Source organism: Meleagris gallopavo, chromosome 17, assembly GCF_905368555.1.
Source record: "Meleagris gallopavo chromosome 17, MGAL_WU_HG_1.1, whole genome shotgun sequence".
NCBI lineage: Eukaryota > Metazoa > Chordata > Aves > Galliformes > Phasianidae > Meleagris > Meleagris gallopavo.
Window position 1 is genome coordinate 10,814,186 of NC_139420.1, and position 21,127 is coordinate 10,835,312.

The window sequence follows — 21,127 nt, forward strand, 5'->3', positions numbered from 1 at the left end:
CGGGCTCTTTCCTGACACCCTGGAACCACTCAGCGTCTTCGCTCGTTTGACGGGCAGCGCTACTGTCCAATGGAAAGCGAGGAGAGGCCGTGACGTAGCTGGGCGGCCATTTTGGGGCGGTGGCAGCGGGTGGGTTCAGGCACGAAGGCGGAATGGCTGAAGTCGCTGTTTGTGGCGGGTTTCGAGAAGCATGGAGATGTGGCACTGAGGGACGTGGCGGGGCTCGGTCAGCAGTCAGACTACATGATCTTAGCGGTCTTTTCCGGCCTACGGTTCTATGAACCAAGTGGCTCCCAGCTGTCAGCCTGTGCACACCCGCTATTGCCCACGTGGGGCCTTGGGCAGGAGCGGCTCGTCTGAGTAACGCTGCACCTTCTGTCCCTGCAGCCCCTTCGGTGATGGAAGGCATCGCGCACATCTCTGGCTGCTTGCTGGTACGGTGGGAGCTGGATGCTGGGCCGGATGGCAGTGCTGGCTGCTGTTGGGATTTATCCTGCCCTCGGTTCCAGTCTCAGCCACCAGCACCCTCTGCAGTCGGCTGCAGGCAGCAGAACTCCCCGGAGGTGTCGGGGCACTGAGATCAGAGCACCTGAATTTGATCAGCGGAAAGCCTTGCCAGCAGCCCGTGCACGGCCAGGTCTGGGAATCAGCCAGCACCCGGACCCGGCGTGCCAAAGGGTGCAGCGCCAGCACGATTTGACCACACGAATCTGGTGTCTGGACCAAACTCAGAAGCCCACGCTCAGTGTTAAACTTGCCCGTTTCTCCCAGTGTTTTCCAACAAGGAAGACCCGGGGCAGCCAGCAGAGGCCGCCCCGTCTAACAGCCCCCAGGCTCCTCCAAAACTCTGCTGCTTGTTAGCACTTCCATATTTTTCACCATGCTGCTTTCTTTATAGAGCCACTCAAGCCAATTGATGTAGGCAGACACCAGCCTGTCCCCAGTGCCAGCATGAAAGAAGAAATTTATTATGTCCAATCCATCCAGGTGCGCTGTCCTGATGCTGAGGATTTTAAAAACGAGTCTATGAATCTCTTTTGAGGAAAAGCAGAATATACTCTATGCTGCAGCACTGCAGCAAGCAGGGTGGGGAATCAGGGTAAATACCTTCAGTGCTGTGGTTTGTCCATAAGCTGAACTCCATCCTGGGGATTCTACCATTACTCTGAATATCCCTGGTTTGGGATAAGGACAGAGGAAAGTCAATAAATTCTACTTGATCTTCTGCACCTGCTTCTGCACCTTGAGGCATTCTCCTTCAATACCTCATTCCTTGTTTTTTCCTATCTAGTGCCTTAACTTACCAACCTTTCTTCTTTTTCCAGTGGGGGGTTTGTTTGCACCCTCTGGCTCTCTGATCCAAGCAGCCACGACACGTGTTTTGGATCCTCTCTAAAGGCACAGGAAAGAGAGACCAAGCCATCCCAAAAATTCTTCTAGTGGCTTTACATTACTTTTCTATCGCCTCAGAGGAAAGCAGTCCTTTGGAAGGGCATTTTCCTCTTACAGCTGTGCGGCTGCCCAGCCCATGCCCCCGCATCAGCCTCATCTATATAAAAGGAGTAGCACCCGACGGCGAGGGATGGTGCTGTTTATTGCTGTAGCAGGCTGAGCACTGACTCTCAGGAAGGACGAGCTGAAAATCCAAGCAAGTAGCTGAGAAACACAGCAGTCAGTTCGGCACAGCCTGCGGGAGGAGCTCTCTAGATGTTTTTCCCAATCCCTTCTCGCTCAGCAGCGCTGTGCCCGCGTCCCTTTGCTTGCAGCCTGCCCGCAGCAGCAGGGGCAGATGGCTTTCTACCTCTGCGGCTGAACACCTCCAGGGATTTTTCAAACCTTTCTGATGCCTTCTTCCACCGTGCTGTTTTTCTCTCCTGTTCTTTCACAAATTGTTGCTTCAACTGTTGGTGGTAACGTTCAATCTTCTTTTTGGCTTCTTCCAAGTGCTTTACCTTTAAAAAAGCAAACGTAAGACCTTATACCTCTATCCTAACTTCAACATAAAGATCTTAAAAGTGATGCTTGTCTCTGTGAAAGAAGACATCCTGCCACAAAGGTGACCTCAAAGCTCCAAAGAAGCTCCAAAATCCATAAATATCACTTTAAACATTGATCTGATGAAAAAGTAAAAATAAAAAATGGAATCATAGGATCATTAAGGTTGGAAAAGACCTCCAAGATCACCAAGTCCAACCCCAATCCATCCCCACCATGTCCCTCAGTGCCACGCTGCAGGAGCTGCCCAGCTACCAGAGCAGCACTGGTTTTGCTGATACACTGGTGCTAATTCACTGACAGCAGCTGTGCTGCCCCAACTCCTTCAAACCCATAACACTGCGTGTTCTGTTGGGCACACAGCACACAGGTGACCGTCAGCCCTGGTTCAGGAATGAGGGAATGGTGAACAGAGGAAAAGACATCTCAGCTCCCTCCTGCGAGGCTGCTGATGAGGATCCTCGACGTGGCAGTGTCCAGCTCTGCCTGATGACATCCTAAATCGTAATTCCAGACTTCACCTGGCATCCCCACTTCCTGCAGGAGAGGGCGTCTCACCTGCCATGGCTCTCAAACTCGTTACTGCTCAAAGCCTGAGGCCCTAAAGGGGCAATCAGGCAGCTGAGATGTTGTAAAACCTTTGGCTCGTTCCCATTCCTGGGAGGACAGGTGTCAACATGTCGCCCATGTCTCATTGCAGGGCTATTTTAGGAATGACATCTAAGGGCAGGTTGGGTCTGACCACTCCAGCATTTGTTTCCCTCTCTGCTGCGCAGAGCCCCAAAGCAGAGTAAAGCCCTTGGCATCTGCATTTAGACCTGGCAGGCTGAAGATTTAAGGGCTGAAGTGATGATTTCAGGTTTCTGAGGAACTGGGAGCAAAGCGTTTGCACAAGACATTCTTCAGCCATTCGTCATCTGTGGCTCTTGCTGCCAGAGGAACTCCCTCCTTTTTTTCCAAAACACAGCCTCCAAAATACAGCAGAGAGCAGAGCAAACCCTCCCCTATGCTGGCAGGATGGCAGCCCAGGGGAGGGAGGTTGTCACCTTCTTCTCCAGGAGCAGCAGGGTATGGTGGCTGGAGCGGCTGGCTGATCGGGACGGGGAGCTGCAGAGCTCATGGTCACCCACCCTGATGTCAAAATCCACACAGCTGCTTTGAGATCGGGTGATTTGTGAGCAGGTCACACAGAGTGGGGTACGAGCAATGCCTTTTTTGGGGTGCATGGGGACCTGGTGTGGTTGTATAAGGGGTCCCACCGTCTCTGATCTGGTGTGAGGAGTCCCACAATCCACATGATGTTGTGAGGGATCCCACCATCCCCATACTAGTGTGAGGGGTTCCACAGCCCCAGATCAGTGTGTTCTAAGCCCCCAAGCTATATGAGGAGATCCCACCACCTCTAGAACAGTATGAGGCAGTCCCCCCATCCCTGTGTTGGTGTGAAGGGTCCCACCAATCCCGCAATGGCATGAAGGAGCCCCACAGCCCCCAGCAATTTTAAGAGGGTCCCACAGCCCCATACTAGTGCGAGGAGTCCTGTCACCCCCAGAGCAGTATGAGGGGTCCCACAGCCCCTCACCAGGCCCTGGTGGGCTCCCTGCTCTCGGGCGGTGGGAAGAAGGTGACACGGGGCCGCACACCACCCAGCTCCTCCATGGCCCCACGCCCCCCATTGTGCATGCAGCGCTACCATGGAATCAGTGGAGTGGGGAATACGGCCCAGCCACTGCAGTGTGGGGCTGGCAGGTGACAGAGAACAGGGAACACGACACAGGACACTGGAGACAGGGCTGGCCATGTCCCGGCTCAGGCTAGTCCTGCTCCATGTACTCATGGTAGTGTTCCCACTGTGAGCCATATTGGGGGCTGGGCTCAAAAATGAGGCAAAACCTCCTTAATGATGGCAGCGAGAAGCATCCATGTGGGTTGGTTATGCCCAAGGATGAGGGGAGAAATTGTCTGTGGTGGAACAGCTGCCCAGAGAAGTTGTGGATGCCCCGCTCCTGGAGGCATTCAAGGGCAGGTTGGATGGGGCTCTAGGCAGCGTCATCTAATGGCTGGCAACCAGCCCACTGCAGGGAGGTTGCACCTAGATGATCTTTAAGGTCCCCTTCAGCCTATGCTCCGTGTGCGGCCATCTTTACACTTACGCTCGACGCTGTTTGTTTCCCAGGGAAGGAGGAGCAGCAGTGGCCAGCGCTGCTGCTGGACGAAGGCGCGGGCCATGACAGCCGCGCTGCACCTCCATAGGCACAGGCTGTCCCGCATCACCCCCTGCCTCTACCTCAGCGACGGCGTGGCTGCGGGCAACGCACAACTCCTGGCTGCCAACCGCATCACCACCGTCGTCAACGTCTCCCTTGAGTTGGCCAACATGTTCCACCCTGGCATCGAGTACCTACGCATCCCGGTGGCCGACATCCCCACAGCCCGCATCTCTGCCTGCTTCAACTCCGTTGCCGACTTGATCCGCAGTGTGGGTGAGCGCGGGGGCCGCACGCTCGTGCACTGTGCAGCCGGGGTGAGCCGCTCAGCCACCATCTGCATAGCCTACCTGATGAAGCACCACGCCATGTCACTGGCCAGCGCTCACGCTTGGGTCCGCTCGTGCCGGCCCATCATCCGGCCCAACAACGGCTTCTGGCGGCAGCTCATCCACTACGAGTATTTGCTGTTCGGCATCAACACCGTCCACATGGTCCACTCACCCTTTGGGATGATACCTGATATTTATGAAAGGGAAGCTAGGATGATGATGTTCTGAGTGTAGCCCAGCTGGGAACCAGGGGAAGCAGAAGGCGGAGTTGCAGCAGAGCTCTGAAATAAACTCTCGTTGTCTGCCAGTGGTTGGAGTCTCTGCAGCTACAGGAGGAGGGACTGGGCTGTGAGCAGAGGCTGGGGCATGCTGTAAGTAAGGCCATACAGCATCGTTCATGCCGTGGTCCTGTTGGCAATACTGAAGCCACTCGTCACGTGCTGGTGTTGTTTCATTTCAGCATAAACTGTGCTTATAAAACAGGGCAAAATCCAGCTGTGACTCAGGGTGTTCAGAACAGTACCAAGGTTTGTTTTTTCTAATTGGGATATGACTCTGGATCCTGACATAGCAGACTAAAATCTGTGCTTCTGCTGTGGCTGGAAGAGGACAGGAAGAGCTCAGTGCTGGGAGAGACCTACTGACATCCTGCTCCTTGCTGCTGACTCCTCTTCCTCCCCTACCAGATTCTCCAGGCCTGGATGCAGCAGTGCAGGTGAGGTCTCACCCCCTGCTTCAGGAGCATCACCTGGCATGTGACAGAGGGACAGCATTTACTCGGCCAGACTTTGTCCTTGCTGCCTCCCATCTGCAGATCCCTCTCTGCTAGCACAGCCTTACCCTGGGGCAGCAGCTAATCCCTGTACAGAACATTTCAATGCATTGTTAGATGAGGCTGGAAGAGATGGTAAAGTCCCCACACTGGGGACACAAGAGCCATGGGATGTCAGAAGGCATGGAGGCATGGCAGCTCACTGTCTTCTGCAGGGATGGAGTCAGGAGGTGCCCCATGCCTGTGTCAGGACACCCCAGCATCAGGAACGCCAGCAGGATGAGGTCATGGCCTGAAATACTGAGAAGGGACAGCCACCAGCAGTACAAAGTGTTAAAAAGAGGGCAAACCAGGCAAAGGCATGGTGCAGTAGGATCCTGGCCCAGTCCTGCTCCTCCAGCCCCTGGCAGGGGACAGTGTGAGTGCCAGGCTGTGCCGGGGGCTTTTCCTGGTGTCCACAGTGTGGTTTGCCCTTCAGAAGGAAACCCAAAACGCCATCTCGTCCTTCCTGCTATGGAAAAGCCTCTGAAATCTGAGCCTTAAAAGCAAACAGGCAGAGGGACGGGCACAGCTTGTGCCTGCCAAGCCCTTGGCAAGGGCATGGACTGGTTCTGATAGCTCAGTGCCCCTTGGGCACTTTGTGGGATGGGCACCACTCCAGCCCAGGTGCCCTGGGGAAGCTGGCACTGGTGGCAGTGCTCCTGTGGCACCGTGGTGGCCCTGCTGGGAAGGAGCTGTTCCCAGAGTGTTTCTGCAAGCAGCCTCAAGACTCACCATCCCAACGGGTGGAAGAAAGACAGCATTTGAGTCTGGAGCCCCAGCACATGTGAGGTGGCTCAGGCTGAAGTCTCTTGTCACAGCCCCCACTGGAAGCAGGAGCTCAGCCGGTCTGGGTGCGAGGTCATGGCAGCCAAGAATGGAGTATGACAAAAATAGAGCTTTATTTCAGAGCTGTCCCAGTGCCACTGCACCTCCTGAGGAATACACGTGGGTGTGCAGTGTCCAACATGCCCACCGTGCCATCACCAACAGCAGGAGGGTGACATCACTGGGACACCAGCATTGAGGTGGCACACAGCACCCCGAGGGTCCAACGCCCTCTGTGCCATGGGGGCACGAGCTGTGTGCACAATGCACCAGGCTCACTCCACCCAGCAGAGCTCAGTAGTGATGTGCACATGTGCACACACACGGAAATGCACTGGCACACACAGAATCTGTGCACACACTGAGCCTGTGTGCAGCAGCGTGTGCACACATCCCCACCTGTAAGGATCTGCACACACACTTGTGCACAGACACTTGTGCACGCACTGACAGGCTTATGCTCCCATGCACAAAGCTGTGCATGGAGCACCACTTGCACACACAGTCTGTGCACACCAGCACACACCTGCACAAAATGCTCTGCACACACACCCCACACGCATAGACTGCCCAGCAGCACACGTGCCCACATGTATGAGACCTGCTTGCACACGTGGAACCTTCACCCCCCAGCACTCACACACTCCTTGCACACACTGCCACGTGCATAGATACACTCACACCTGCAGAGCATGCAGCACACGTGTGCCCCATACACAGAGCTGTGCACACAAACACTTGCATGTCCAGAACACGCACATACAGACCATGCACATGGCCACGTGGACCAACATATGTGCATGCACAGTGCGCACACCAAACATGCACGTCCATACATTGCTATGCACACCAGCACCCGCATGAGGACACAAAGCTGTGCACACCAGCATACTTGTGGGCATATCGTGCCATGCACACCAGCACAGATGTGCACAGAGGGGCTGTGCACACCAGCACACACATGTGCATGTTGCCACACACACCAGCGGGCACAGTGCCACGCACATCAGCATACATGCGTGCAAACAGTGCCACACACACCAGCACTCACACATGGACGCGCTGCCTTGCACACCTGCACACGCACACAGCACACACACAGTGCTGTGCACCCCAGCACGTACGTGTGCACACAGTGCCACGCACAGCAGTGCACGCAGAGCTGTGCAAATCAGCACAGTTTTGTGCACGCACTGCCAAGCACACAGATGCACTCCAGCATACGTTGTGCACACAGTGCCACGCACACGCCAGTGCACGCAGAGCTGTGCAAATCAGCACAGTCCTGTGCTCTCGGTGCCAAGCACAGCAGCACGCAGACGTGCAATCAGAGCCTTGCACACCAGCTCACGCAGAGCTGTGCCACACTCAAATCCCACCACCTCCATCCCTACTGGTGCCTGGGGGGTCGGTGCTGCAGCCACACGGCCCAGCGCCGTGCAATGAGCTGTGGCTGCTGGTACATGAACATCCCAGCCAGCGTCAGCGCGATGCCCAGGTAGCTGAGCGCGCTCAGGCGGCTGCCGAAGAGCAGGCGGGAGAGCAGCAGGTTGCCCACCACCGTGATGTTGCCCAGGAGATGGATGGTGAGGGCGGAGGTGAGGGACAGGACGCAGAAGCTGGCCAGGTTGTAGAGGACGGAGCCCAGGCAGCTGAGCAGCACGCAGCCCCAAAGCGAGCCGTCGTAGCGCAGCACGCCCTGCCACGCCGGGGCCACCTCCAGTGCCACGGCTGCCCCAAAGAGCAGGCAGAAGCTGGGCAGGGCGGTGAGGCACAGCAGGGACACGGCGTCCAGGCGGCCCTCCTGCAGCAGCAGGCCTGGGGGGGACAGGGCAGAGTTAGATAGAGCCCCTGCTGGGGTAAAGCAGCCCAAAAATCACTAGGAGAGGGGCTGCCCTCAGCCCACCCCGACATCCCATGGCATTGGGGGTGAGTGAGTCCAGGGCTGGCACATGCTCAGCTCTCATCTCCACCACAGTGCCCACGATGGGGCCAGAGGTGACACATAAGTTCCCAGCTATTCCACCCTGTCCCCACCCCTATCCTAATCCCAAAGTCATCCCACCTCCATCCGCATCCCTGTTCCCCTCCCAAACCCCATTCCATCCCCATCCCTGTCCTACAGCCCTGTGAGTCACGGGCTGTGGCCACAGCAGTGATGCCCATGTGAGTCATGGGTGGAGGAAATGCTCCCAGCCCTCCGAAAAAACAGTGTGGTCAGGGTGCTCCTCCACACCGCCTGCCAAGGACATCATGGCCTGAATGGCTCCACTGCTCCGGCCATGGCCAGGGGCTCTGAGTGGGGACAGTGCAGCTCCACATGGGGACATGCAGGGAATGAGGATAAAGGGGTGGGGATGGGATGGTGGTTGGGATTGGGATGGGACAGGGATAGGATGGGATCAGGAGCAGGCACAGAGCAGAGGGCAGGGGAACAAGGTGGTCACACCGAGGTGACAGTGGGACATGGTGGGCAGGGAGTGATGCTGGGTGTGGGGCGACACTGGGGAAGGGGCAGAACAGGACATGGGACGGGCAGCAGGTCAAGAGGTGACAGCAGGGCCACGAGGTGATGCTGGGACAGGGATGTCCCCAAAGCTAGAGGGAGCAGCGATGACACCAAGAGCATCCCTGGGGCCCAGAGCACCATGACGGTTGCGGCGCCACGAGTGCTGGCACATTCCTGGTGCGGCATCACCGGGACATCCCGAGGGCAGACAGGCGGCACTTACTCTGCTGCAGCGACTTGAGGGCACGCAGGACGGTGGCAGCCAGGAGGACGCAGCCCCCGGGCTGGTGGAAGCGGACACCTCCGGCGATGCTGCACACAGCCCCGGCGCAAACCGGTCCCATGGCCGCGTATTGCAGCGGATGGTGCCGGCGGCCCCGCAGCAGCGCCGACAGCAGCAGGGTGGCCAGCGGGGCGGTGGCATGCACGGCCTGAGCTGCGTCCAGCGGCACCAGGCTCAGCCCCAGGTTGCCCAAAGCCACGCTGCCGCAGAAGGTGAGGCTCAGCAGGTAAATCCGTGCGCGGGGCCGGACGGGCGGCGGCGGTCCTCGTACCCAGCCCAGCGGGTAGCCCAGAGCCACGGCCGCCAGCATGTGCAGGGAGGAGAGCAGCAGAGGGTAGCGAAAACCGTGGGCGGCGAAAATCCATTTGTTGAGGCCGGCCAGAGCGGTGCCGGTGCCCAGCCACGCCGCGACGGTGAGCACCAGCCGTAGCGGCGGTCGTTCCCCCGGCTGCCCCTGGTCCGGTCTGCGGGGACGGAGGGTCCCACCGGCGGCCATCATCGCTGCTTCACCGCCACCGGGGCACCGAGGACACATGGCCGGGATGGACGAGCGGTGGGTTCAGCCGCGGGGTGCCATGTGCGAGCAGCGCCGGTGCGGAGGAGCAAAGTTTGATGGCGGGGAGAGAAGGCGGGCAGGGTCCTCCCCGGCAACCAGCGCACGTCACCGCGGTGCGGGCAGGCGAGCGGTGATGGGGAAGAGCGGAGCGGCGGGGATGATAACCGCGCCGGGAGCTGGGAGGCGGCGGCCGCGCATCCCCTACAGAGCCGGGGGAGCGGCGACGGCGGAGCAGGGACGGCCTTCCCGGTGACGGAGCGGCTGCGTCAGTGTCCCCGGGTGACTCATGGGCGGACGCCGTGGCTCGCAGGCCTGGCACCGGCATCAGTCCCCGCCCCGTGCGGCGCTCGCTGCCAGCTGCACCCCCAGCACAGGCTTTGTTTGGGTCGACCCCAGGCAAATTTGGGATTGGAGCATCCCAATGCTGGGCCAGAACGGTCCCCACCGATGCCATCACCTTCTGCCCCTGGGGTGGGGGCAGACAGTTGCACCTCAGCTGCTGAAATCCCCGTGATCCCCACCGTGGTGGTAGCCCTGCCTGGGACACGAGCAGCTCCAGGGGGTCGTACATACTCGGGGGCATTGAGCACACCACGACCCGGAGGCTTTCAGCCACCTGAGCAGCAGTGAGGCCACAGAATCCCAAGCACAGAGCCCGGCTGTGCCCATCCCTCCCCCCCCATCCTCCTCCTGCCCAGTGTTCAGAGAAAGCACAGCACAGCCCAGAGGTTCTGCAGTATTTCATTGCCATCATCCCCACAAACAGCCCCACTACCACTTGCTCAGGCGCAGGATGACAGTGTTCCCATCCTTCGGTCTGTAGTCAGCAACACCTGCAGAGAGACACAGTGGTGAGGTTGGCAGTGAGGTCGCAGGGACAGGGACACATCCCTGTGCCCCCATATCTACATGTTTCTCCATCACTCACCCATCTGCAGGCTGGTGCCAAGCCCGCTGAGCAGCTGCCAGTAGTGCCGCTCCTTTGGCCTCGCTGCCATGCCCTGCACCGAGGTCAGGAAGGGGCCATATGCGGTGTCCTGAGTCTCAAACCTGGGGGCAGAGCAAGATAAGGGACCTGGGAGTCCCAGGAACACAGCAGAGGGGATGAGGACAAGAGGACAGGCTCAGAGCTCCCAGGACATAGGACCACTCACGTGAAGTTTTTAGATCCCTGTGGTGGGGCTGCCCTGAGAAGGTCCAGAAGCGAGGCCCCGGCAGGCGCAGACACCAGGCTGTCATACAGCAGCTGCTGGGGACACCCCGGCACCGGGCACTCCACCACCAGCCGCACAGTCATATTGTGTGGCCCCAGGGGCATTGGCTCCAAGAAGATGGGTGTCAATGTGTCTGTGACAAGGAGCCACGGTGGCATCGGTGCCAGCCCCACGCTGGCCACCCAGTGCCCCATGGCTCCTGCTCCTACCCAGCTCCTTCTGGCACTGCATGGAGGCGATGCTCAGGTAGCTGCGGCCGTTCAGAGCGAGCAGCGCTTGGGCCATGGTGGCAGCGCTGGTGAAGCTGTCCAGGTGATGCAGCAGTGCAGCCATGGCACGGCCATATGCTGGCTGCGTCTTGCACGTGTTGGTGGCGATGAAGACCTGGGAGGGGAGGAGGGAAGGAAGTGCCCAGAGCAGGGCTCAGCACCAAAAGCCACCCACGCTCCTGCACTTGCTCCATGCCAATGCCCACACTCACCTGCATGGCCAAGGGAGTGCTGAAGGCGTTCCCAATGAGGCCGTCTGCGCTCTGTGCCTCCACCAGCCTCGCCCTGGTCCTGTGCACAGCCGTCCGCAGCTCTGCTGCCAGCCCAGCCCTGATGTGTTGCTCCTTCTTCAGGCAGGCGAAGGCCAATGCCGCCACTGCCTCTGTGTCTGCAGGGATGGCTGTGTCACCCCAGATGCTGCACAACCACCCCAAGGTGGATCCACTTTTTGGGTCCCTGCTGTCCCTTACCCACAGCATTGCCATCCACGTGCCCAAAGCGCCGGTGCTGCTCGGCCACCAGCAGCCGTTGGATCACCTCCTCACGCACCCGCTTGCGGTGGACACAGAGAGCCAGCACACCCAGGCTGTACTGGTAGTAACTGGTGAGAGGATGGCCGTGATGTCGGGAGCCTGGGGACAGAGCACTGCTGTCACAAGAGCCAGCTGGTGGCAGCAGAGCTGCGGTGCCAGCACCCATAGGATGCCCGCTGTGGGTGGGGTACCTCACCTGCCCAATCCTTCTCCAGGTAGTATTTGAGCCACGTCACCGGGAAGCGCTGGGTAGTGGGGTCTGGAGGGGGGCAGCTGGCACGCAGCCCCAGCAGGTAGAGTGCCAGACGCCCCGTCTCCGGCATGGAATCCCTGCGGGCAGTGTGGTCAGCACATGGAGGAGCACGGGAACCGCCCCATCCCCATCCCATCACCTACGTGTTGCGGTGCCGATGGCCATGGGACTGGCGGCTGGCTGCGTGCAGACTCCTGCAGGAATTGGCATCAGTGGGACCACAAAAGGGACAGGGGCCGTCCCGCTGTGACACGCTGGGGACCTACCGGCCGTAGCGACTCTGGAAGGCGTCTTGCAGGCGCTGCAGGTAGCTGTGCTCCATGCTCAGATCGTGCTCGCTGCCGAGGCGCAGCCCCACGTAGATCCCGGGGTCGGCATCCTGCCCCGGCTCCATCGCCAGCCCCAGCAGCCGTGCGGACAACGCCCGCACCGCCACCGCTGCCTCTGCTGGAGCTTCTGTCGCCGGGGATCCCGTGAGGATGGGGGCAAGGAGTGAGCGAAGCCCAGCGCCGGGGGACGTGGGGAGGACAAAGAGCGGCGGTAGCGGTGGGGAGCGGAGCGTCCTCACCCCGATGTGCGCCCTCTACCCCGTGGAGCTGAACCCCCAGATTTCGCACAACGCTGAGGGAGAAGCCGAGCATAGAGGGGACACGAGGCAGGAAAAGGGAGAAAGGGAACAGGGGAAACCCAACGCCCGGTGCGCTCCCACCCGCTGCCTGGCCCCGGGAGCTTCGCTTTGGAGCGTGGATACGAAGCACTGGGTCTGCTCAAACTCACCGCAGGGCCGGGCGGGCAGCACCGCAGCCTGCAGCAGGGCCAGGAGCAGCCACATCGCGGCGAGGGGACGGCGGGTGGGTGACAGCGAGAGACAGCGAGTGACAGCAGGCTGAGCGGCGCCGAGCAGGAAGGCGATGAGTGAGGCAGTTCCGCACTCCGGGGCCGAGTCAGCAGAAAGGGGCGAGGACTTTGGCTGGAAGCGAGGACGGAGCGCAGATAGGAGGAGCAGGTGGGGTGGTCACGACCCCGCGCACCGGGTCAGCCACAAAGCGGGGCAGGTCAGGGGCACCGAGCAGGAGACGGGCCGGTGGCATAGCAGCGTGACGGGACGCCGGCGGCCCCGGGAAGGGGTTACGGGGACAGCGGGGCCCAACGCAGAGCCGCGGGGATGGCACGTGGCGGGCAAAGCGCCCATCCTTCGGCCCAGCGCCCACCAGCTGCCCGTCGCACCGAGCTCAAAGCCACGCCCCCTTGTCGTAGCCACGCCCTCAAGCACTGACCACGCCCCCTTGTCGTAGCCACGCCTGTAAACCTTGGTCACGCCCCCTGCGCGACGCCCGCGCCCCTGCGGTGGCCCCGCCCCCTCCTCTCTCCGTCCCAGCGTGCCCCGCGCCGAAGGACCCCGCCTGCCGGCTTGGAGCTGCCCGCGGCGCGCCTGAATGACCGCCTCTCTTCACCGCTCTCGGTCGCCGCGTCCCACCCGCACCCTTCAGCCCCGCTGAAGCTCGGGACTGCGCGGACCCGGCGGGGTTCCGGCGCAGGCGCGGACCAGCGCGGTGCAGGCAGTGCGAGGGCAGCCCGGGTCCTTCGGCGCGGCGGAGCACGAGGCGGTGGCAGCGGGGCCATGGGCGGGCTGGAGAAGAGGAAGGTACTGGGGGGTACGGCGGTGTCCCGGCCCCACGGCTCTCCCTGTTTCCTCCCACCTGCTTCTCCCAGTTTTTCCTCTGCTTTTCCTTATTCCCACCCCCACCCGTTGCGGTTTCCCTCCACGTTCCCCCATTTCTCCCCGTTCCCGTCCTCCAGCCCTCCCCATTTCTCCCGGTACCCCCACGTGCATCCCGTTGGGGCGCCCTCGGTTCTCTCACACACCTCTGTGTTCCCCCCCAGTACCAGAGGGGCTCTGCCACCAACTACATCACCCGCAACAAGGCACGCAAGAAGCTGCAGCTCAGCCTGCCCGATTTCAGGTGGGTCGCGGGGCTGCCTGCAGCACAGCCCCATCCATTGTTTCCCGTGGGGTGGCCGTGGTGATGGCAGAGCTGCTGGGCAGCAGGCTGACACCCCATCCCTACTCAACAGGCGCCTCTGCATCCTGAAGGGGATTTACCCCCATGAGCCCAAGCACAAGAAGAAGGTGAACAAAGGGTCCACTGCGGCTCGGACCTTCTATCTCCTCAAAGACATCAGATTCCTCCTCCATGAGCCCATCGTCAACAAGTTCCGGGAATACAAGGTAATCAGTGCACTGAGAGCTGGGGGCTGTGCTGGCCCTGCAGTGCCACAAAGATGGTGAAGGGCCTGGAGCATCTCCCCTGTGAAGAAAGACTAAGTGAACTGGGTCTGTTCAGCCTTGAGAAAAGAAGCCTGAGAGGGGACCTGATCCAGGTCTATAAATATCTAAGGTGTGGGGGGCAGAGTGGCAAGGCCAGACTCTGCACCCCAGCAGTGTGTGGAGACAGGACAAGGGGAAACGGCCAGAAACTGCAGCATAGGAAGTTCCGCTCAAATGTGCGCAAGAACTTCTTTAGGTGAGGTGACAGGGCACTGGAACAGGCTGCCAGGGGGGTTGTGCAGTCTCCTTCTCTGGAGATATTCAAGACCCGCCTGGACGCCTACCTGTGTGAGCTGTTGTAGGGAACCTGCTTTGGCAGGGGATTGGACTCGATGATCTCTGGAGGTCCCTTCCAACCCCCTATGATTCTGTGATTCTGTGCTCTGAGCCCTGCTCTACCTGCAGATCTTTGTCCGTAAGCTGAGGAAGGCGTATGGGAAGAGTGAGTGGGGCACGGCGGAGCGGCTGAAGGACAACAAACCCACCTACAAACTCGACCACATTGTGAAGGAGAGGTGAGCCCACGGAGCCCTCGCTGGGGCCGTCCCTCCTCAGCAGCACCCATCCCTCTCTGGGCATTGCTGGGCATCGTGTAGAGTTTCTGGATTTGTAGAGAAACTTGTGAGATGTGAGTGATCGGGGAGTTTTTGGCTGTTGTGAATGGCTCCAGGATCTCCATGATGACACTGAGAACTTTCCCATTCTTTCCTGAGAATTTTCATTGACACTCTGGGAGAAAGATCCAGCGTGCCAATGCAGGTGGTTAATTTAATGGCAGAGGAAAAGGAGATGACCCACAGGAGAGGGGAGCTGCTCTGGCAAATCTCTGTGTTGTCCCAGTGGTGTATGGGAACTGACTGTGCCAGCAGGGAGAGAGGAACAGCCCTGGAAGCTAAGAGCTGCCCTGACATGATTTATGCAATGGTGAAGGTGTTCTGTTGGAGCTGTGGGGTCACACAATTTCCTCCTGCCCCTACACGTGCTTGAGGCTATCACCTCAGGGCAGGAGGTGACAAACTGGGTTCGTTGTCCCTCAGCTAGGGAGGTTCCTGTCTCCCAGGGCAGTCCTGAGCCCTGCAGTGCTGTCAGAAGGGCTGTGTGAGACTCTGGATGCCCAGCAGGGATGCCCTGTCCCCACAGATTGCCTGGCATTCCACAGTGACTGCACTTGCCCATCCCTTTGTTGCATGAGGTCCCCATCAGCTGCTGCAGCTCTGCAGCTTTGGGGCTTTGGATCCAGGTGTGATGGCACCATTCCCTCCTGCCTGGCTGCAGGTACCCAACCTTTGTGGACGCACTGCGGGACCTGGATGATGCCCTCTCCATGTGTTTTCTCTTCTCTACCTTCCCACGGACGGGCAAGTGCCATGTGCAGACCATCCAGCTGTGCCGACGCTTGGCTGTTGAGTTCCTCAACTATGTCATCGCCTCCCGCTCACTGCGCAAGGTGGGGACTCCAAGGAGGGATGGGTCCTGCTGCCTTTCCCCAGTGCTCCTTTGCATCCTTGCTGTCCGGAGAAGGTTGGTAAGAACCAGGAGCACCTGTAGCCTTCATCACGCTCTTTTCCTACCAGGTCTTCCTCTCCATCAAGGGTATCTACTACCAGGCAGAGGTGCTGGGGCAGCCTATCACCTGGATCACCCCTTACGCCTTTGCCCACGATGTGAGTACACGAGACCTGTGCTGTTATTGTTCCCTTCCCTAAGGCTGAGGTGGGGTTTTGGGGACATCTGCTCACTCTTGTGCCAAAGAGATAAAACAGGTGAAGGCCAGGAGGCCTTTGGCAGCCATGTATGACACAGCCCCTCCTATCAGACCCTGGTGCCAGGCTGCACCAGTCTACCCAGCTCTTTCTTTTCTCTTTCTGTCAATTATTAAAATATGCTCTGACCACGTTTGAAGATTAATTGGCAGTTAGCTCAACTGGAGGTGCTAGGGTGAGTTGATTCCTGTATCATCTTTGCACACTCCTTGTGCAGTCATCCCAAGAGGTAGAGCTGTGGGTGCTGCCGGACCAGAACCACTGGCAGACAGGAGCTCATAGCTGCTGTAGCTCCTTTTGTCCCATGGTTTTTGGGATTTGGTTAGGTCAGAATATTCCCAGTTTGTGGCCTTTGGTACAGCCCATGGCAGTGTCACCTCTGCAGCATCCCTTCACTGAGCCCATAACCTTCCTTGATCCTTTGCACCCTGGCTGTCATGGGGCTGGCTGTGTTCCTGCTGTGTTTCGGCTCCTGGCCTTGCTATTTCTTGTCATGACCTGCACATATCACCTGGAGGAGCAGCTTCATTCCTTGAGCTGACACTGGGTGAACAGCACCCTGTCCCTTATTAGGGAATCTACTCCTTCATCTTTGTGTCCTTCCCCTCCCCGTGTGCCCACAGCACCCAACAGATGTGGATTATCGTGTGATGGCTACCTTCACTGAGTTCTACACCACCCTGCTGGGCTTTGTCAACTTTCGTCTCTACCACTCACTCAACCTGCACTACCCGCCCAAGGTAAGGCCATCACCCGCCCTGGGGACACACACTGGTGGAAGCACCTGCTGTGCAGGGAGCATTGCTCCTGGGGACTTGTATGGGGTGATGGAAGGGCTGAGGGAGAGGATGTTTGGGCAGACCACGCTTGGGAGCTGTCTCCCCACCTTTCTATTTGTCTGCAGATCGATGGCCAAGCTGAGGTTGAGCTAAAACCTGCAGAAGGCAAGGAGTATGCCATGGACTCAGAGAGCTACCTGGAGGTGAGGGGCACTGCTACCACCGTGGTCAACATGAGGAGTTTGTGTGCAAGGACATTGTGTGTCCTCAGTGCCTGGCTGGGGACTCCTCCTGGTGTGAGGCACTGCTGCAGGGGCTTAGGAGCAGAGCCTGACCCATGCATGGTGGAGATCCCAACTTCTCATTCCTTTGCTGTGGCCAGAGGAGGAGCTGTGCTTAGTCTTGGGGCTTCCTCTGTGAGCCCCTGATCCTTTTCCCATTCCAAAGCCCTGGCTGAACCTTACATCTTGGTCTCCTCTGGTTGCAGAAACTGTCGGCTCTGAGCGCCAGCCTGGCACGTGTGGTGGCCCCAACCCAAGAGGAAGATGTGGAGATGGATGAGTTCCCTGTTGAGGGGGTAAGAGCCTGGTGGCCAGGGCTGACCCACACTGTGTGCTGTCTTGTCCACAGCACATCTTATGGCTGAGAGAAGGCCCAGTTTGGGATGGGGAGGGCGGGCAGGAGAGTGGGGAACAGGGTCTGAGAGCAGAGAGGGGCTTGGCTGTGCTGCGTGTGGGAAAGAGATTTGACTGCTTCGCCCCCGAGCAGGAGACTGCTGAGCAGATGGATGCGAGGAGGAAGGAGCAGGAGGCCCTGGAGAAGCACAAAAAGCTGTTTGAAGGGCTGCGCTTCTTCCTCAACAGGGAGGTGCCTCGAGAGCCCCTGGCCTTCATCATCCGGTATGTGGTGGGAGGTGTTCCTGCAGCTCTACCACCTCGTGCTGTCCTTCCCTGTCCTCTCAGTAGCATTGCTGAGGCCCCGAGAGTGTCTGCTGTGTGACCAACCTCTTGGTGTGTTTGACTGGCAGGTGCTTTGGTGGCCAAGTGTCCTGGGACAAGTCCCTGTGCATCGGTGCCACTTACGATGTGAGTGACCCATCCATCACCCACCAGATTGTTGACCGGCCCCAGGTGGAGCAGCAGGTTGTGGGCAGGTGAGCCAGATGTCCTGTCCCTGGAACGGCCATCTGGGTTGGTGGATGTTTCTGAACTCTCCCTTGCTCTGTCTGCTCCCAACCTGCTTCACTGCAGTCTTGCAGCCTCTTGGACACCAGAACATGGGGCAGGAAGGCAGTGTCTGACCCCCAGTCTGGTAATCCTCTGCCCCCAGGTATTACCTGCAGCCTCAGTGGGTTTTTGACTCAGTCAATGCCAAGCTGTGCCTCCCTGTAGCTGATTATTTCCCCGGTGTGCTGCTGCCCCCACACCTCTCACCCTTCGTGACAGAGCAGGAAGGAGACTACATCCCTCCAGAGAAGCTGAAGTTGCTGGCCATGCAGCGGGGCGAGGACCCAGGTGATGTGAGGCTCCCAGAGCTGGAGAGGATCCAGGCAATGCTCCTGCTTCAGCAGAGCTCTGTCTCCTGCAGGGCCACCGTGCTCCATGGTCAGTAACAGTGATTTCTCCATAGGGGAAGAGAGTGAGGAGGAGGAGGAGGAAGAGGGAGAGGAGGATGACAATGATAAAGAGGAGGAAGAGGAGGATGAAGATGAGTCCGAAAAGGAAGAGGAGATGAAATTGAAGAAGATGGAAGAGCAGAAGACTCAGAGCAACAAGGTGCAGTACTTGGCAGTGGGATCACAGAATGGCCAGGGTGGGAAGGGACTTCAAGAACCACAAATCTCCAAGCCACCCGGTCTGGGGGGGCAGAGAGGATGCTGTGTCTCTTGTATTACCACTGACCAGTGTGGATGTGCTCTGGGGAAGCCTGGCTCCTGGCACACACAGTCCTGAGCTCTCTGCTCTCTGCAGGCACTTCCCGTGAAGGTGACTGCTGGCAAAGTGCGGCTGGAGGACAAGCAGCGCCTGGAGCAGGAGCAGCAGAGCGAGGAGAAGCGCCTGGCCATCATGATGATGAAGAAAAGGGAGAAATACCTCTACAAGAAGATCATGTTTGGAAAGAAACGCAAAATCCGAGAGGTATGAATGTAGGGATGCCCCAAGTCATGAATCCCTGTGCTAGGTCATCCCAAAATCAGTTTGTAGCTGAAGATGTATCCTGGTCTGTCCTCATCTTGTAAGGAAGGAGTGACTTCTGAGGCCTCTGCCTCCCCAGCTTTGGTTGCAGGAGGGAGCTTTGCCCATAGCCTTGCAGCCCTGGTCTCCCTGCCCTGCTGTGAGGCTTGGCAGAGCTGAATCCCCTCCTCCAGGATGACTGCACCATCACAAACTGGTCCCACACTCCATGTTTTGGATTTTTGTTTCTTCTCTGTACATAGTGAGGCAGTGAGGATATTGATCTCTGGTGCACAAGGCTGAGACTGTACAGGTCTCTTCCCCAGCATTACCAGGCTGCAGGATTCAGACTCCCTAAGCAGAACTCCCTGTGCCTGCCTGGGGCCTTAGTGTGTGGCCAGCAAGTGAAGCTCAGGGCACCGCTGCTTGTCTCCATCTCCTGGTGTCGAACAGCTCAGTGGGTCTGAGGCTGGAGCAGCTCTTGGTGTGTAGGGACAGACCTGACTGTGGGTCTCGGGTTGTGTTTCTGTGCAGGCAAACAAACTGGCTGCAAAGAGGAAAGCCCACGACACTGCTATGAAAGAGGAGAAGAAGAAAACCAAGAAGGCGCGACGAGCGTGATGAGACTTTGGGACCCCGAGGAGGGGCTTACCCTGCCTGGCTGGAATGGCTGCAGCGACCATCATTTGTGGGTGAAAAACCCTCAGCTTTCCTCTTAGGACAGAAATACTAAATTAAAATATTGCCCATCCGTAAATACACCTTCTGCTGTGCCTTATCCAGGACTCTCTCCACGCAGGAGGTGGAGGAGTGATCATCAGTGCCATTGCCTGTCTGAGGGTCAGTGATGTGGGCACGTCATCTTTGTGCTCTTTCAGCATCCTTAGGGCAGTGAGTGGTGTCTGAAGAACAGGAGGCCAAGGGAAGCTCTGGGCTCTTGCAGCTCCCTCCTTCTGGCATTGTTCACTTTGCACGCCTGCAGTCCTGAGATGTCCCACCTGCTCTGGGGCTGCTGGCCTTGCTGGGACATGGTGGTGATGTGTTCAGAGAGGTGAGAGGTCCAGCATGAGGAGCAGGCTTTGTGCTCAGCATTGGAGAGGAGCCAACTTGCCACCCAGAACTGAGCTGCTCTCCACCACCCACGCTGTGGGCTGCATTTGGCCTCTACTTCTATTGTATTGCAAATTTATTTTTTTTTTTTTAATTAAAACGTGATGCTTCCCCTGTGCCATGCGTTGTCTGTAGCCTTGTGGCAGGGCCATGGTGCAGTGGTGTGTGCCCAAACTCTGGGCTCAGCCAGGAGCTGTGGATCAGCCCATGAATGTCACCCAGGGCTGGAGGTGACTCCTCGGCCCACAAGCTCTGTGGCACTGTGTTCTCACCTTGCACCTTCTCACTGTGCACCATGCTCTGTTCCAGCTCTGTGCAGGTCTGCTCTATCCCTGCTGGGTGCTGACACCTCCGAGGGCTCGCTGTGTGTTCCTGCACTGGGGAGGCACAGCCTGGGGGCACCCAGAGAGCATGGGGCTGCTTCCACCACCCCTTGGGAGCAGCATGGAGGTCACAGAGGGCTGCCCAGCAGTGTGGAGTGTGGGGAGAGCCCACAGGATGTGGTCCTGAGCCTCACAGAGCAGTGAGGTTTTATCAGAACTGGTTAGACCTGGGTACCACCATTATGGTGCTTTTTGTGCTCCTTTGCCACATTCTTTCCATTCCTCTTTCACTTCCCTTTTCTCCTGTTTTTCCTCATCCTTTTTTTTTTTTTTTTTTCCTTCTTTTTTCTCTATTCCCATTTTTTCTTCCTCATTCCCATTTTTCCTCCCTTCTTTCCTTCCTTTTTTGCTGCAGAAACTACCTTCAGAGCAGGTAAGACGGCACTGGGCAAGGGATCTGGAGTGAAAAAGGCAATAAAAAAGCTCCTTTTAAAGCTTTTTTGAAGCCAGCAGCAGTGCTGCACTTGTGCTGGGGGGCTGGCAGCTCGTGGGCAGGCTGCTGGGCAAGCAGGGGTGGAGCTGGCATGTTAGCAGCACAGTTTAAATGCTCTATAAACGTGTCATCACCCACCTTGGCACGTGGTAAGCTTTAAATGGTCTTGAGAAGGGTGGAAGCTGGCTTCTGCTCGCAGAGCACAGCAGGTAAGTAACGCTGTTGCTGCCCACTGAGGACAGGGAGGTTCAGTGGGTGAGCACAGCCTGCACTGCCCATACGGCCCTGCAGCTGGAAGGGAGCAGGTTTCAGATGCTGGAAATTGAAGGGGAGGTGATGGAGGATCTGCCTAGGAGGGAGCCCAAG

At 58.4% G+C, this 21,127-nt stretch overlaps 4 protein-coding genes across 4 annotated transcripts; 2 read left to right on the forward strand and 2 right to left on the reverse strand.

The window, feature by feature from the left end:
* Nucleotides 1–4,222: 4,222 nt before the first annotated feature.
* Nucleotides 4,223–4,762, forward strand: DUSP18 (dual specificity phosphatase 18). Its single transcript, XM_019621137.3, has one exon. The coding sequence runs from the start codon at nucleotides 4,223–4,225 to the stop codon at nucleotides 4,760–4,762; it is 540 nt and encodes a 179-aa protein (XP_019476682.2).
* A 1,466-nt stretch (nucleotides 4,763–6,228) lies between these two features.
* SLC35E4 (solute carrier family 35 member E4) lies at nucleotides 6,229–9,824 on the reverse strand. The gene is made up of 2 exons (XM_019621138.3): nucleotides 8,906–9,824; nucleotides 6,229–7,991 (listed from the first exon to the last, which is right to left on the reverse strand). The coding sequence occupies exons 1-2, from the start codon at nucleotides 9,498–9,500 to the stop codon at nucleotides 7,564–7,566; spliced, it is 1,023 nt and encodes a 340-aa protein (XP_019476683.2). The 5' UTR covers nucleotides 9,501–9,824; the 3' UTR covers nucleotides 6,229–7,563.
* A 422-nt stretch (nucleotides 9,825–10,246) lies between these two features.
* On the reverse strand, nucleotides 10,247–13,060 carry TCN2 (transcobalamin 2). The gene is made up of 10 exons (XM_010720434.4): nucleotides 12,568–13,060; nucleotides 12,057–12,246; nucleotides 11,934–11,984; nucleotides 11,734–11,867; nucleotides 11,475–11,636; nucleotides 11,217–11,392; nucleotides 10,945–11,119; nucleotides 10,676–10,868; nucleotides 10,450–10,571; nucleotides 10,247–10,354 (listed from the first exon to the last, which is right to left on the reverse strand). The coding sequence occupies exons 1-10, from the start codon at nucleotides 12,620–12,622 to the stop codon at nucleotides 10,293–10,295; spliced, it is 1,320 nt and encodes a 439-aa protein (XP_010718736.1). The 5' UTR covers nucleotides 12,623–13,060; the 3' UTR covers nucleotides 10,247–10,292.
* Nucleotides 13,061–13,275: 215 nt separating this feature from the next.
* Nucleotides 13,276–20,064, forward strand: PES1 (pescadillo ribosomal biogenesis factor 1). Its single transcript, XM_019621136.3, has 15 exons — nucleotides 13,276–13,435; nucleotides 13,675–13,754; nucleotides 13,867–14,020; nucleotides 14,525–14,634; nucleotides 15,395–15,566; nucleotides 15,694–15,783; nucleotides 16,506–16,622; nucleotides 16,787–16,864; nucleotides 17,149–17,238; nucleotides 17,430–17,560; nucleotides 17,689–17,814; nucleotides 17,991–18,175; nucleotides 18,291–18,436; nucleotides 18,632–18,799; nucleotides 19,370–20,064. Exons 1-15 carry the CDS (start codon nucleotides 13,412–13,414, stop codon nucleotides 19,454–19,456), a joined length of 1,758 nt encoding a protein of 585 aa, XP_019476681.3. The 5' UTR covers nucleotides 13,276–13,411; the 3' UTR covers nucleotides 19,457–20,064.
* The last annotated feature ends 1,063 nt before the right edge of the window (nucleotides 20,065–21,127 follow it).